General features: G+C 37.3%; 1 protein-coding gene across 1 annotated transcript in view; it reads left to right on the top strand.

The window, feature by feature from the left end:
* Positions 1-17,289, top strand: part of LOC129551748 (uncharacterized) — a 691,626-nt gene that overhangs the window by 597,507 nt on the left and 76,830 nt on the right. The window contains exons 16-17 of the mRNA XM_088833084.1: positions 54-188; positions 4,001-4,132. Of these exons, the coding sequence (XP_088689210.1) occupies positions 54-188; positions 4,001-4,132 (267 nt within the window). The remainder of the gene's footprint in view (positions 1-53; positions 189-4,000; positions 4,133-17,289) is intronic.

Raw genomic sequence — 17,289 nt, 5'->3', positions numbered from 1 at the left:
AAAGAAACAAAGCATGGTTTTCAGGTGACCGCTTTGCCTCAATCTGCTTACAGACTGTCCCAAGGGGGCCTACGGAGCTGGCTGCTCTTCAGAATGTCAGTGTGTGGAGGAGAACACCCTGGAATGCAGTGCCAGAAATGGCAGTTGCACCTGCAAATCTGGTTACCAAGGCAACAGATGCCAGAGAGGTACAATCTGATGATAAATTTTCTTTCTTCTCTAATAACAATGCTCAGCTTTGGTTTAGCACCATCCAATCATTAGTTATTCCACCCCACCCAGGTCCTTGGGAAATCAGTAAACTTTATCAATCCCCTATTTGCAGGTGAGGGAACTGAGATGGGGGCAATAAAGCCATTTAACCTTGTCTTCTTAGCCTGTGATGTTAGCTGTCCCCTTGCTGGCTTGAGCAAGGGAAGAAAGATCACATTGCAGAGAATCTTATCCTAAGAAGATCAATTTTTTGAGCTGAATTAAGCAAATAAGGGCTGCTTTCAGAGTGATAGAATAATTTTCTTTACATCTAAAGCTGGACTGTTCAAACAAATGCAATGGAAATCATAGAAACATTTTGAAAAATTTTAACATGATTATTAGTGTGCTCCTCTCTGAAATCTCTGTAAATAATTTCTTTATAAATCTATAAATACAAAAGTTTGTGTGCAGCATAATTCCAATGATAAGTAACATGTATATATACATACATGTAGTTGCATATAAAATTTGGAAAAAGGTACTCCAATATGTTAATAATGGCTTTCTCTGGATTGTGGACTCATGGAATGCTTCTCCTAAGGCATCTGCGTGGCTCTCTCATTTTCTCAAAATGGATTGTGTTACCTTTTTAGTGAATCTTTTCAGTACCATGCTACTCAAAATAGCAACCTGCAAGTCTCCTTGAGCTTCTGTATTTTTCCAAAGTGCTTACCATCATCTAACATACCATATTTTCTAATTATTATTGTTTCTAATGTTTATTGCCTGCACACTTGCTGCTGGAAGCTGAGTCCCAGCAAGGGAAGGTTAGTTATTTATTTATTGTTTACCAAAGTATCCCCAGACTACTAAAACAATCAGGACATATAGAGGTTGCTCAATAATTACTATATTTTCTTAAATAAATATATAAGTGTGACTCAATAATTTTCATTCTTTTTCTCTTGTTATTATACATTATGAATTTAGCAGTTCTTACTATTTTATTTAGGGGAACGTATCACTGTTTATTTCCTTTTCACACGTAGCAGGTCTGAACATATAAGTACAGTTATCACAACTAATGGCAAGTGAACCTGTGACGTGAGCCAAAGCAATCTTGTTTAAAATCAGGAGGAGAGAATAGATTTGAATGGAAACCATCATACTATTGGCTCCACTTACAGAGGCTGGGCCTGGGTTAGAAGGTTGTCCTTGACTCTTGTAATTACACATTGCCCTTACATTGCCCTTACATTATTATCTTCACAGGGTCTGCAGCGTTTGTCCAAGCTGACTGAAAGGGAATTAGGGACTTCCAGGTTGACCTGTGGCTGTGGACCTGGTTGTGGAACTAGAGTATGTAAACAGCAATGTTCATCAAGATTTTGTAGAGATTCGGAGAAGGCAATAGCAAGCCACTCTAGTACTCTTGCCTAGAAATTTCCATGGATGGAGAAGTCTGGTAGGCTGCAGTCCGTGGGGTTGCTAAGGGTAGGACATGACTGAGCAACTTCACTTTCACACATTGGAGAAGGAAATGGCAACCCACTCCAGTGTTCTTGCCTGGAGAATCCCAGGGATGGGGGAGCCTGGTGGGCTTCCATCTATGGGGTCACACAGAGTCGGGCACAACTGAAGTGACTTAGCAGCAGCAGCAGCAGCAGGGATTTTTATGTAGCTGGATTGTGACTTTCTAGGTAATGAAGAGAACTTGAGGGAACAGAAGGCTGACATTATACAAATGCATTGAACTTGGTATGAGAGTGGGTCCCATTCCAATATCTAAACCTCCTCCTGCTTCAACTGATTTTAAGCCTAGAGTCAGCCCCTCATTCATTTCCCTACTAGAGAAGTTGTGCCCTAGAAGTCAACACATGGGAGACGATATCATATATACACACCTAGGTAAATTTAATTTATTCTGATAACATTTTCTCAAAGCAACTGCTGAATATACTATATTGGAAAATGCTTTTGAGATTCCCACTGTGAAGGAAAATGAGTTGAAAGTATATGTAAATCAGCAAAATAGAGAGGTCACCATAGTCTCAGGAAAACATATTATTTTTTAATCAGATAACTTTGTCCAATTCTGATATTTTTGTCTAACCACAAAATGAAATTATGACTCAGACTGGAGCGGGTGAACAGGATCACCATGATTGGCAGCTAAAATCAAAGCAAGAAAAGCTCTCCAAGTGTTGTTCATGATGAAAATCAGGCCTGTTGTTCTTTCTCTTTTTTCAAAGAGTGAAGTAGCCCAAGTGCTCCTAGAGCCAGGCATATCTTTAAAAATCTTGACTCCAGACCTGTGTCTAGATTGCAGATGAATAGTTAATTAAAGACTGCAAATTGTTTCAATGGCACTAATGAACAGTGCTCTCCATAATCAGCACCAGGCCTTATTTAGCCCATCAGTGATGACTTTTAAGAGCAGTAGAGCTGGTTTCTACACTAATCCGTGAAATAGCAAAAAAGAGGAGGGGCGGGTGGAAAACAGCGGCTTTGCCTTGCATTGATTAGTTTGTAGCCTGGGGTATTTTGGACCCCAGGTGCAGACTTGACTATGGAGGACTCTGGCCCAGCAGGTCTCTTGAGTCTCTCTAAAGAGGCCTGTTCAGCCTTTGTGTCACCATTAAAAGGACCGATTTTTCTTAGACTAGTTCCATATTGATTAACTTGAAATTCTGAACACTGATGGAACCCTAAGAGCTGGTTAATTGACATGAAAAGTGCTGAGTACTAGTAGCATCATCTCAGAAGTTGGGTGTAGTGACTGAGAGCACCAATTTCACAAGCCAGTTCTGGATTCCAGTACTGACTTTGCTACTTGTTAACCGTGACCCAGAATAAGTCACTTAACCTCTCCAAATCTTAGTTTCTTATGTAAGTAGAGATAAAGTTGCAATGTCATATAAGGATTTTTATGAAAATGTCAGCTAATTTATGTAAAATGCTTGGCACAGAAGAAGTGATCAATAGATAATAGCTAAGAATGGTATGAACATCCTAAAATAATTAATAATTCTGTTATTCAGAAACTCTGCCCAAGACTCGAAGATACTTTACATCCAAATTTGGTTTTATGTAACTTTCTATAATTATCGCATGTTTAAGGAAGTCTCACTGTTTTCCCTGTGTTAAAAGCATGCTTTCCACCAGGTTTCAAATTTCAGTGGTTTCAGTGGAGACTGAAACCTCTAACTGAGCCCTCAGTGGTCCCTGCAGTATCAGCCATCCTTTTCTAGTTCAAGAACATTGAACAAAGCAGCACAAGTCTCTCTGTCTCCCCCTTATACATTGCACACTCTTATAAAATACAGAAATTACAAACCTCTGGAATGATTATTCTGGCTTAGAAAACAAGCAAAGACTGGGAAAAGAGGGTTCAGGTGGAACAAATCCCAAGCACCGCACCTTCCAAACTTCCTTTATAACTTACATCTCATTTCAGATTTTGTTCTGTGCAACTGCCTCCAAAAATATTTATCAAAATTGCTTCCATTGTTACTGTCTGAAAAACCACGTTTTCAGCAAAAAGCCAACCTCTGAATGTGTGTTTCCAAAGTGACAAGATATGGCCTCATGTTGATTTCTTCATGGAATATTTTGGAAGTGTGATAAATCCTTAGGGGCTACTCTGAATGTTTCTTTCTTTGTAGCTCAGTCACACACACACACACACACACACACACATTTTCCTACTCACTTAGGCAACAGCAGAAATATGGGACCACCTTGAGATTTATTACAAGGTGGTAATAAATAGCTCCTTTCTTTCTTTCTCGTTTTATTTTACAAGCCTGCCCTGATGGCCTCTGGGGATCAGCATGCCAATTCTTCTGTGGACCCTGTGAGAATGGAGGTCAGTGCAACAAAGAAACTGGAAACTGTGACTGTCTTCCTGGTTACATGGGAAAAGCCTGTACCCTATGTAAGTTATTAACCTAGACTAGATTACCAACAAAGTTATTAAAGTTGCTAGCTTTATAAATGCTTTTTCAAAACTGCTCTGTGAACTACAGTGTAAGAGTGTATGTTTTAATTATTTGTTGTATAAAAAATCCTCAATATTTGGTAACAAATCCTGCCAAAAACAGCTTTCAATTTGATTCTTTGGATTGATAAGATGATTCTCCCTCTTGTCTCACCTGCAGTCACTAGTGACTGCTTCTAGCTAGTAGATCAGCTGGAAGCAGGGATATCCAGCCTTTCCTGTACATCGCATTTCCATGGGGTTACCTTTATTGTTGCTGTTCAGTTGCTAAATCATGTCTGACTCTTTGTGAGCCCATGGACTACAGGCTGCCAGGCCTTCTTCTCCCTCACTATCTCCTGGAGTTTGCCCAAGTTCATGTCCATTGAGTCAGTGATGCCATTCAACTATCTCATCCTCTGTTGCCCCTTTCTCCTGCCCTCAGTCTTTCCCAGCATTAGGGTCTTTTCCAGTGAGTCACCTCTTTGCATCAGGTGGCCAAATTATTGGAGCTTCAGCTTCAGCATCAGTCCTTCCATTGAGGATTCAGGGTTGATTCCCTTTAAGATTGACTGGTTTGATCTCATTGCGGTCCAAGTGACTCTCAAGAGTCTTCTCCAACAGCACAATTCAAAGGCATCTATTCTTTAGCCCTCAGTCTTCTTTGTAGTCCAACTTTCATATCTGTACATGACTGCTGGAGGTTAGCTTGGGCTTCCTCAAAGCATCACAGCCTTAAGACAGCAATCTAAGAAAGAGCATCCAAAGGTGGAAAAGCAGAAACTATAATGTCTCCAAAAGCCTACCTTTGGAAGCCACACATTGTTACTTCTGCCACTTTCTATTGGTTAAAGTAAGTCATAAGGACAGCCAGATTCAAGGGGAGAAGAGATTCTACTTCCTGATGAGAGAGTTAGCAAAATCTCATTGCAAAAAACCTGCAAGCTAGGAGATATTTGGAACCCATCTATCATAGCATACTATTTAAAGTTATACTGAAAGGCACTTTAAAAATCTGCTAGACTGTATTTCTCATTCTTGTCAGAGTGGGAAGAGATTAGAGACTGATAAAAAGTGATTAGTCAAAGTGAATCTGCTTCAAAGAGTGTGTAGAACTACTACTTTGCTATCTCCTTTTCTGCTTGTAATTCTTACATAACCTCTGTTAACCCTGCCTGTAATGCCTTCTCTACTCCATCCACCATGAAACAGTTACTTGAAAACTTGAGAAAAGCTGTGGGCTAGATGGTAACGATGGTAATTTTACGTTACTATTTCAAATGTTTCTGATCAAGGTTAGCAGAAGTCTAGTGTTTGGATGGTCTATGATATTATGAGATGTGAACATTGATCTGAATTAGCTGCTAGTGCTTAGAATTTTCTATAAACCAGCAAGCAAATAAATTCAGAAACTTAAATGTAAATATAAAGTGTAACATTAGGGTAGTATGTAGCACTTAGCTAATCATCTGATCATTTGGGAAAATTCAGGACTGCCCCAAGGGTAACCCTCAAGCAAGATAGAACAAGATGGTTGCCTGATGATTTTTCTGGATATAACTAGATCATTTGTACTTTAGGACTGTCATTTTGGCACTGTTGACAGCCTTTCAAAAGGTATAAATTTTGCTAGTGCAGCAGTTGGCTATCTCTAGCCTACTTGTTTCCTTTAAAAAAAAGCTTAAAGGTAATAATTTACATATTCAAAAGGTAGTAACTTGCTATTTCCAAAGTGAAGTGACTTGTCTAACTCAATTTTAATGAAATAATTATTAAGCAGATAGTGATATATCTGTTTCAATTGTCAGGTGATATAAATAGACTATTTAGAAACAAGGAGAGAGAAAGATATTCATTCTTTAAAATATTAATTTTAATAGTTATATTACAGCTATCTTCCATTCAAAGATTTCAAAACCAAGGAGAATATATTATGAAGATCCCAAGAGATTTTTAGGTGACAATTCTAACTTTATTGGCAATCTGATACATGAGATAATAAATTTATTTGGATAGGCAAAAATATCCCCCAACTTCTAGACCAGTTCAGTTTTAATGTTATATGCTATTATCTGATTTTACACACACAGATAGGGAAAATGAATGGAACCAAAGCATAGGACTCACTAAAAATGCTTCACGTACTCCACAAGAAATGTGTGTGGCATTTAAAAAGGGGGTTTATGTTTGAAGAAACACATACATATTTTTATAAATACTCTGAAAATGGTGCTTACAGAATTTTAAAACTTAGTTATTCTGCATAATGAACTGTAAAAATACTTGTGGGGTCTACGAGGTAATATGTTTTAGAGGTAGGAGAGACCAAAAAGCATTTCTAAAGATATTGGCTTTATGTAAATTTCAATTATTAGACGTTATAAATACAAATACTTGGGCAAAATAATTCCTTTTTAAACGTGTTGCTTTCACTGTGTGAGAAAACTCTCTGGATTATGGTAGACTATACATTTTCTTTCTTCTTGATAGACAGTATCAGGGTTGGTGACAGTTACGGTTGAATAGACACTCACACCCTTGATGAGAAAGTACCATCTCTATGAAGGTTTAGTCTCATGTATCAAGCCTGTTACCAAATAATCTCAGAAGTGATCCCAGCTTTTTCTTTATCCCAGTATTATTTCTACTAGCTAAAGTACAAAATAAAAGTAAGCTCAATAGCCACCCACAATAAGAATGAGCAAATAAATCCAATAACACATCAATGGACTATTCTGAGGCTATTAAGATTCATGTTTTGGATGAATGTGTAACATCAGGAGAATTGACATTAAATGTACATTAAAAGTTGTATATAGAGAATGCTCCAAATTTGTAAAAACCTGTACACATGTATATGTGTGGGAAATTGTAGTAGAAAGGACAGCAGTTGTTAACAATGGCCATCTCTAAGGACTATTAGCGAATATTTTTCTCCTTTTTATATTTCTGTCTTTCCCATATGTACTTCTTAAATATTTTTCCCCTTTACAAGGGAGAAAATGTATCATCTTCAGACCAATCACACACTAAACACGTAAGATAGTTGTCTATTCTTAAAGTATCATCTGGTGGTCTTGACTGTTCCCATATAGTGAAGATGTGTGTTCTTCGGTCCAATTGATCTTGTTGCTCTTTAAGATTGTTTTCTCCTGTTTCAGATGAGGTGGATATTGAGCATAACTTGACAGTACCACTTAAATGCTTTAAAAAGCTAGCAAATGTTTCCTCTGGACACTTCACTTCCCTTTTTTCAGAAATGCCATTTTCTTTCCCTCAGTCATTGTTATTTCTTCTCTAACTTCTGCCATGATTTCTTATGAGTGTTTACAAAATAGACCCGTTCACTATGAAGAAGAGAACATTAGAGAATGAGGGAGAAGACACTGAAAGGGAGATGTCTGTGTATGTGTGTGTGTGCTTGGTCTTGGTCACGTCCGACCCTTTGCAACTCCACGGACTGTAGCCCGCCAGACTCCTCTGTCCGTGGAATTGTTTAGGCAAGAGTACTTTGGTGGGTTGCCATTTCCCACTCCACGGGATCTTCCCAAATCAGGGATCAACCTGCATCCCTTTCACCCTCTGCATTGGCATCACTGCACCACCTGGAAAACCCCAGGTAGGGAGATACCAATTCCAAATACAACTTTTAAACATTATATGATCAAATATCATGAAATGATGATTCATCATGAGGTGATGATGGTCAAAATCATTAAGTGCCATGAAAATCCTAGTAAACACAGGTGTGAACCTTCTGTAAACAAATTGATAAATGTTTAACTACTGATTCTCTGAAATATAAAAACCCTGTTTTGGTTCATTTGACAATTTCCTGTGTAATATTCCCACCAAGGCAATTTCAAGCAACCACTGTCAACTGTCTCAGAAAATTCCCCCAAATTTAACAGGTTGCAAATTAACCATTGGCTTTCAAAGCTGGTATTAACAGCTCCAGTGTACCAGTGGCTGGCAAATAATTGTAGTCTGAAAACTCTTAAAAATCTGAAAGTGAAAGTCGCTCAGTGTTGTCCGACTCTTTGCGAGTCTGTGGACTATGCAGTTCATGGAATTCTCCAGGCCAGAATACTGGAGTGGTTAGGTAGCCTTTCACTTCTCCAGGGGATCTTCCTAAGCCAGGGATCAAACCCAGGTCTCCTGCATTGCAGACAGATTCTTTACCAGCTGAGCCACAAGGGAAGCCCAAGAACACTGGAGTGGGTAGACTATCCCTTCTCCAGTGGATCTTTTCGACCCAGGAATCAAACCGGGGTCTCCTGCATTGCAGGCAGATTCTTTACCAACTGAGCTATCAGGGAAACCCTAGAAATCTGAATGATTTCTGAATCTTTACTTTCTCTTTTGATATTAAGAATTTGTAACTTTTCAGGTGTTGATTTTTCCTGTTTCTAAGCAGGTGACTAAGTTGACATTTGGGTTGAATTAAATTAACAAACAAATAGCTTAATTTGCTATCAAGCTAGTCTATTTTATTTTTGGAACAAAAATTAATTAATTAGCTTAATTGATTTGAGATTCAAAAAATAGACTAAAAATCATTGCATTGCTTTATGTGTAGATTCATACCCCTTATCCTTCTTCTCTCAGTTCATGTACCGGGAGTATTAACTCAGATTGTGAGGAAACAAGTGGTCCCTCCAACAACCACTAAGCTGTTTTCCATCTTCTGCAACATACCTACCCTAAACTAGGGCTAGCATCTTCTTTTTGACATACTGTTATATAAAAAAACGCAATTATCTAAGGTAGAAAAAAGAACACTTGTAAAGTAAAATAAGATAAAACAAACTAAAAACTATTAGAACAATTTTGAGTGTTAAGCATCACCAGGCACAAAGAGCTGAGGTGCGATAATATACTTCCAACCTCTCTGAAGCAATCCTCCATTTGATTTTTAAAGTTGCTATAAAATAAATTGTATTTAAATAATACATCTCCCATCCTTCCCAGCAGTGAGATGCATATCTTTTACCAATCTGCTTCTCGGCAGGCGGTCCAGCCTGATGAAGTATCAGCAAAATGTCAGCTCCCACAGAGAGGTGCGACAAGAGGCGACACTAAAGCAGTGACAGGCCTTTCAAAAAGCTATTGTGCAAATTCAGTTTCAAAATAGGGATGTGGCTGAGGGCTGATGGGTATGTCATTACCAATGCGTTCATCTCCCCACCGTCTGTGGGAACGGAAGAGAGTCACAGTGCAGTGATAGAAGAGCTTTACGTTGAAGAGTGGTGGGTCCTGGGGCTGCTCTTTCTCCTGCTTTTGTCAACTTCCATAATGTCTCAGTTAGATCTTTTTAAAAACATTCAACCTCTTGTAAATTTATCACCTTCAACAAATTACTGATGCCTTAACAAAATTCCATAAAGAGTTTTAAGTCCATCATAATTTGGCTATTCTCACCTGTATCCCACATCCCTTTGTCTATCCCACATCCCTTTGTCATTCCCCCAAGCACATGTGCTTTTAAAATATGGTGCTGTTATTCATTGTTCTTCCCCTAAATAATTTTTTCTTCCTTCATTTTTGTTGCCTGTTAAAATACTTCAGGGATTTTTATTTTTCAGTATGTGTAAACAAACAAACAAAACCACTAAATCCTTTCATTGCCCTATGTAGCATTACCCATCATAGTGTATTATAATTGTCTGTTTATACATGATTAAAATGATCATTCATTTTTTGTATTCCCCAGCTCTTGGTTTACAAGGGATGCTCATTAAAAATGTTCAAGATTCAATTAAAGAACATTCCTGAAACTTAGTAGAGCAGTTTGGAATTAAAATTTCATAGACATAATCCATCAAGTCAAAAAAAGACATGAGAAACAGAGTTTATGGAACTCAAAAAAATATTCACTAGCCTAAATAAACCAGATTGAATTGCTAGAACTTTTAAGATAACAGCAGTGGTGCAAGAAGGAAAGCTTTTGCCCAGCACCATAGCTTTGTTGGTGCTCCATTTCTGAAAGAACTTTTCAGAAGATTTTTTTCAAAGGTTTTAATGACTAACAACACCAAACACCAATGCAGTGTTTTGTGGTTCTTTGCTTCTTCTCAAGACTCTAGATTTATGCTTTTCTATACTCACCTCTAATATATGCGATTATTTCTTCTGAATATAACAGAGCCACATTAGAATAGTGAATAAATGTCTGTGGCTTTTAGTTTTTATAAACAAAAGGGATTTAACTAGATGATATACAATATGTAATATATATGTAATAATATATAATCCAATATGTAGTAAGTTACACTGTACAATAACTATAGGTATATGCTGTACAATGATAATAAGTTGCTCAAAGCTCACACTATTCGAATGCCATTTGTGTGTTCACTGTATACTTCTTTTTTGTCAATGTGTGTGTGTGTGTGTGTGTGTGTGTATGCTCCGACCTGTCTAATTCTTTGTGACCCATGGACTGTAGCCTGCCAGGCTCCTCTGGCTATGAAATTTTCCAGGCAGGAATACTGGAGCCAGTTGCCATTTCCTACTCCAGGGGATCTTCCCAACGCAGGGATCAAACCTGCATCTCCTGTGTCTTCTATATTAGCGGGGAGATTCTTTACCACTGATCTACCTGGGAAGCGATATCCCCATTTTATGAATGAGGAAGCTAACTCTAGGAAGAATTAAGTAACTTGTCAGGAGTTATGTAATTAGTAACTGAGGACTAGATAAACAATAAAGTTCATGCAAATGCTAGATATAAGGTGAGACTATAGCTATCGATATTAAATTGTATAGCTGCCTGCTTGTAAAAATTTAAAGAAAATAGAGAAAAATTATGAAAAACCTAAGAAGTCAGGAAGTTTCATTAAGGTTGTCCTTTTTTTTTTTTCTTTTGGCCTCATATTTGTAGGTTGACAGACATAGCCAAACACATTGTTGAAATGTCAAGTGCCATAGGAGCCTATGCTCAATTTAACAACAGAGGGCGGATGTTTTTTGTTTGTCTGTATGCAGCTTGTCCAACTTATTTCCACAACCTAAGCTGCCTGCTGTACCACTTCAGTAATGATAGTTCTCAGCAGGACCTTGATACCAGCCAGTGTATCTGCCTATCCAACTGGACTGAGCCTGCTGACAGAAGCTGTAAATCAGAAGCAGATTATAAGTCCTGTTCATCATCTAACATAAATAATGACCCAAAGAATTTTCTTTGCATTTTGCACTTGCTGACTGGTCTCAGTGTTTTTTGGTTTTATAGATCTGCCCACTCTAAATAGTGTTTAAAATTCTCTTTGTGTGTTGGTAAATATAGCTGGCTAGTTGCCTACCGTAATCCATGATTACGCTTGCTGCTTGCTTCCAGAGCCCTAAATTGAATATCTGGCAGAGCACAAAATAAATTCTTATTTCTACACAGTGAGTCATCAAAAAGTTCTACTTTCCAGTATGCACACCTTTTATATATGGAGATACACAAACCCTTTGTATGTTATTAGTTTTGTTTATGGTCCACTGTGTTTTGGAATTTTTTATCTACTATGACTGAATATTTAGTTTTACTTGTTGAACATGTATTCATTCTAGTACTATACTTTTTTAGTGTTTAAATATAAGGACTAGTTAGACATGAAGAACACTTTATGTTCTAATTTGGTTTGAAGTATGAATGTGTCAGATGCCATTATTTATATCTTCTCTACTTGCAATAGATATGTACGTATTTTGCCTTAGTTTTCTCATCCATAAAGTGAGACTAACAAAAGACCCAACTCACTAGATTCTTATGAGGATTAAATAGGTTAATACATATCATACCTTTGCCATTTAGCACATAGCTAAACTCAGTAAATTATAAGCTAAAACCCTCTCTCCTTAAAGGAAATTTCTACCAACTTCTAAACATTTATCTGGAGCACTTGTTATATACCCTCAAAGTGACCAAACAAGTACAAATCACAAAACTAGAGTCACACTTCCTTAAGAAGACCTGAATAAGTTGTCTGGCACACAGACACAAAATCCCATGGACAGAGCAATCTGGCGGGTTATAGCCCACAGGGTCACAAAGAGTCAGAAAAAGCTGAACTGACTTAGCATGAACATATAGTGACTTGAGATCTCTTCTGCAAATCTGAGAAAACAATAAAAAATGTCCAGTTTGTATCCTGCTGTCTTGTCAACATTTTTTTTAATCCTCATGATAATGCTGTGAGGTAGGGACTATTTACTAACCCCTTTTCTAGGTAAGGAAAGTGAGGCACAGAGAAACAAACTCATTTGCCTAAGGCTTCAGCAATATGTGAATCGTGAAATTCCAGATGTTCAAGCTGGTTTTAGAAAAGGCAGAGGAACCAGAGATCAAATTGCCAACATCTGCTGGTTCATGGAGAAAGCAAGAGAGTTCCAGAAGAATATCTATTTCTGCTTTATTGACTATGCCAAAGCCTTTGACTGTGTGGATCACAATAAACTGTGGAAAATTCTGAAGGAGATGGGAATACCAGACCACCTGACCTGCCTCTTGAGAAATCTGTATGCAGGTCAGGAAGCAACAGTTAGAACTGGACATGGAACAACAGACTGGTTCCAAATAGGAAAAGGAGTACATCAAGGCTATATATTGTCACCCAACTTATTTGACTTATATGTAGAGTACATCGTGAGAAACGCTGGGCTGGAAGAAGCACAAGCTGGAATCAAGATTGCGGGGAAAAATATCAATAACCTCAGATATGCAGATGACACCACCTTTATGGCAGAACGTGAAGAAGAACTAAAGAGCCTCTTGATGAAAGTGAAAGAGGAGAGTGAAAAAGTTGGCTTAAAGCTCAACATTCAGAAAACTAAGATCATGGCATCCGGTCCCATCACTTCATGGCAGATAGATGGAAAAACAGTGGAAACAGTGGCTGAATTTATTTTTCTGGGCTCCAAAATCACTGCACATGGTGATTGCAGCCATGAAATTAAAAGACGCCTACTCCTTGGAGAGAAAGTTATGACCAATCTAGATAGCATATTAAAAAGCAGAGACATTACTTTGCCAACAAAGGTCCGTCTAGTCAAAGCTGTGGTTTTTCCAGTGATCATGTATGGGTGTGAGAGTTGGACTATAAAGAAAGCTGAGTGCCGAAAAATTGATTCTTTTGAACTGTGGTGTTAGAGAAGACTCTTGAGAGTCCCTTGGACTGCAAGGAGATCCAACCAGTCCATCCTAAAGGAGATCAGTCCTGGGTGTTCATTGGAAGCTGAAACTCCAATACTTTGGCCACCTGATGTGAAGTGCTGACTCACTGGAAAAGATCCTGATGCTGGGAAAGATTGAGGGCAGGAGAAGAAGGGGACGACAGAGGATGAGATGGTTGTATGGCATCATCGACTCAATGGACATGGGTTTGGGTGGACTCTGGGAGTTGGTGATGCACAGGGAGGCCTGGCGTGCTGCGTTTCATGGGGTCTCAAAGAGTCGGACACGACTGAGCGACTTAATTGAACTGAACTGAACAGGATTAGTTAGTGAGGGTATTAAGACTGGAACTCAAGTAGCAAGTTTTAATGAATAGATATGGAAATGAAAATCTGAAGTTTGAAAATTATTTGGTGTATATAGTTTGAGATATACTGAACAAGACATATGTGAACAATTACTTGTTGGAAAGTCAGATCCTGAAAACTCAAAGGAAAAATCAGAACCAGTAGGTAGATGTGCGAACCATTAACATATATGATTTGGGTGAGATAAATAAGGAGAAGACACTAAAGGGGAAAGCCAAGAAGACTATGAGAGAAACTTGCTAAATTCCCTACATTCGGGGGATCTAGAGAAAGGGAAACCGACAAGTGAGATAATGATTTACTTTGAGCAGATGTTACAAACTGGCAGCCTTAGAGCTGAATTTGACTTGCAGATGTATTTTGAATGGCAGACAAATTCCATTTTAAAATATGTGATTCAATATTTTAAAAAATCAGATGTAGGAACTCTGGACACATCTTCCTGTATGGGAACAAACAGTTACATTAGATCAGTTCACACCTCTTTATTGGAGGGCAAGCCCTCTCGTATTGGTCCTGGGCCCACAGCTCTATGGGAATTAACCCACAGGGATTCTACCCACTTTCTTCTGGGATTAGTTAGTGAGGGTTTGTGAGTAACAAACCTGTGGGGCAGGCACAGGTGTTTGTGACTCCTGCTTTAAAAAGATGGGAAAAGGTGGAAAAGAAATAGAATGACCCAGATATAATTCCAGAGAAAGATGACTTTCAAGAAGAAAAGGATAATCACTGACTCATATACATTTAAAAAGGAAAAGAAAAAAAAATAGAAGGCAACCTCAGGATTTGGATTTAGGATTGTTAATTTTGGGGAAAAAAAAAACATGAAATATCAATTTAATTTAGGATTAAAATTGAATGGTTTGCATCCCAGGAAGCTTGACAATGAAGGAAACAAAGTGTTTAGCCCATTTTGTTCTCTATGAACAAAATGTTTAAAATTGTCTTGACTCTTCAAGGATACGTTATCCCTTCTGACCATAAATATACAACATTTTCTGTTGATGGATCTTATTCATTCTTGGTCCCTCTCACTCCTGAAGGTCAGGTCCAGTGTAGTCATGATGAGAAGATTCAGAATCCCTGAAGATTATTAATGTTGAAATGAAATCAAATACCTGGAAATTTGCTCTCATGTGAAGCATGCAAAGAGTATATTTAAATGATTCTGCTGATATGTATTTGGAAAAATATGTAACTTTTAAAACTTATTGAATTTTTCTACTGTCAAGTTTTAACTTCTTCCTCTTCCTTCCTTGCATACACACACACACACACTATTTATATCACATATACTGAGACACAGTTTTTTCACATTTTAACATGTCTAAAATTAGGGAGTATCTTATAAACTGATAGCACAACAATATATAATTTATCGTAACTTTCTAACATAGTCTATTGTCTAGATACATGTTGAAGGCAAGTGTCTTTTATTATATCATGAATAATTTCCATCTTCTGGTCCCAAAAGGAGATAGAACAGAGAGGGAAAAATCAAATGAAATCTGTGTATTAATTTTCAAGCAGTTTGAAGTGACTCAGTTGTAAATGTCTGATGGATCATAATAGCTCTTTCCAAGTTGGAATAAAAAACTGCCTATTGGCTTCAGAAACAATAATAATGCACAGGCTAGGAGATATCTGAATTTTTTTTTTCAGTATTAAAAATGATAGGCCCAAGAAACTAGAGAAAAGAAAGTGTCCTACTTTAAGATACTGTCGATCTCACTGTGTTCTTGTGCCGTCATTAATCAATGGTCTGAGTGTAGAGAAGAAAGGGAAGGAAGCTTGCAGACAATGGAATGTGTCTCACTTTAGCACAGCAGCAAGGAGCTCAGACTTCCTGGACAAGCCTACCTTTGTGAGAGGCTCCACATATCTAATGTTTTGCAAGCTCAGTCTGAAACTTTGTAAATCTTGAGGAGGAAGTTCTGTAGTATCACTGAAATTGCCTATGTATTCCCACAAAGATAAAGTGTGTTGGCTATTACTAGCAAATTATGTTTCCTTATATTATAGAATCGTGAAATATCTCCATTTTATATTTCAACTCTGTGTTGCTAAATTTACCTTTAAACTTAAGAGAATTCAAAGGGATAGTGCTAGCCATACCCATATATAGTATAAATAGAAGTGTGTATTTTTGCAGAGAATGTCTATAATTTAAACTAGACTGCATCCAGCAGTCTGATGCATTTTAATAATCATATCATCATAAAAGTTGTTTAGCACTTTATGCTTTACAAAGGATTTTCATCTCTATTATCTTGTTCAAAATTGGAAAATTATCTAAGGAGAAACAATGGTGTCTACCTTAATACTACAGTTCTGTTGAAATGGTGAAGATGCCAATTCTAGTTATATTTAGCCTCTTAAATTATTATTGCTATCAATCATGAAATATGTGTTCTTTATGGTATCTAATATGAAGTCTTAAGATTCAACTGTCTTGAATCTTATGTTCTCTTTTCTCTCTTATTTTAGTGTTTTAAAAATGAGCAATAAGACTATTCTGGTTGAAAATATATGAAAGGACTAAAGGACAAATAGTTTTAAGAGTGCAAATGTTTCCAAAGGCCAGCCTGTGTAAAGTAGCACATGCCACATACTTAGTATTCAAATACATTATCCACCTGACAAGATAGTAAAATATCCTACTCATCTGTTCAGGACTAATTTTTTAAATTTTAATAATTTTATTAGTCTCTAGCAAGGCCTTTTAAAACTTTGCAAAGAATACTAATAACTCATTAAAGATTAATTATGTGTCAGCTTTGAGGTCAAAAAGTTGGAGTAGTTTTTAGTTATCTGAATTAAAATGAATCTGCTCTGAAAAGGACACATAGTGTAAGACTCTCTGCCTTCTTCACCAATGTAAAGTGCTTATTTGTTAAAACATGTACACACAGACGTTAAACAAAGGTCTTTGACAACAATTAAATGAGAAGATGATGGCCATATGCATACTATTCTAGAAGTTTGGTACAGAGGGTTGTCTTCAAAGACCAGTTACCTTTGGAACCTTGTGTGACTTACAGTGCTAACTGGAGGACCAGTCACAGATATGCTAGTTATGATGAAGGCTTCCTCACGATCTAAAATCTTCATCTTGTTTTCAAGGAGTGGAACCATAGAATTTAATGGAGCAAGAGTTTGAGAATAAGATGATCAATGAAAAATAGATATCTAAATGGAGAATAGAGGAATTCTTAGACATGAATAGAAAAGGGAGATGGAGCAGAGAAGAAAGTTCTTAGAGGAATCTGTATTGTTACAACTTTGATGTCTTCACAGAGCCAGTAAAAAATGAAAAAAGTGAAAGACAGCAAAAAAAAGCATTAAAATTGTTCTAATCAAAAATATTTATTTAAATCATTTGTGTATTTAGAATATGAATCCTGATGAATCAGTGTTTTTTTTTTTCGTTTCCCTTATTTTTCAAATTGGAATAAGAATAATACCTTTGAAGTGGGATGCTGAGTGGACCAAGGTTATTATAAAAAATCAGCTACACGGCCTTCACATTTAGATCGTCAATAATTAGTAACTCTTATTGTGATAATTTTTGAAGTATCCAGATATTG

Source organism: Moschus berezovskii, chromosome 1, assembly GCF_049115385.1.
Source record: "Moschus berezovskii isolate FMDL1 chromosome 1, NW_MosBer_1.0, whole genome shotgun sequence".
In the NCBI taxonomy this organism is placed as follows: Eukaryota; Metazoa; Chordata; class Mammalia; order Artiodactyla; family Moschidae; genus Moschus; species Moschus berezovskii.
The sequence above is the reverse complement of the archived record's forward strand: the minus strand, read 5'-3'. Positions and strand labels throughout refer to the sequence as shown.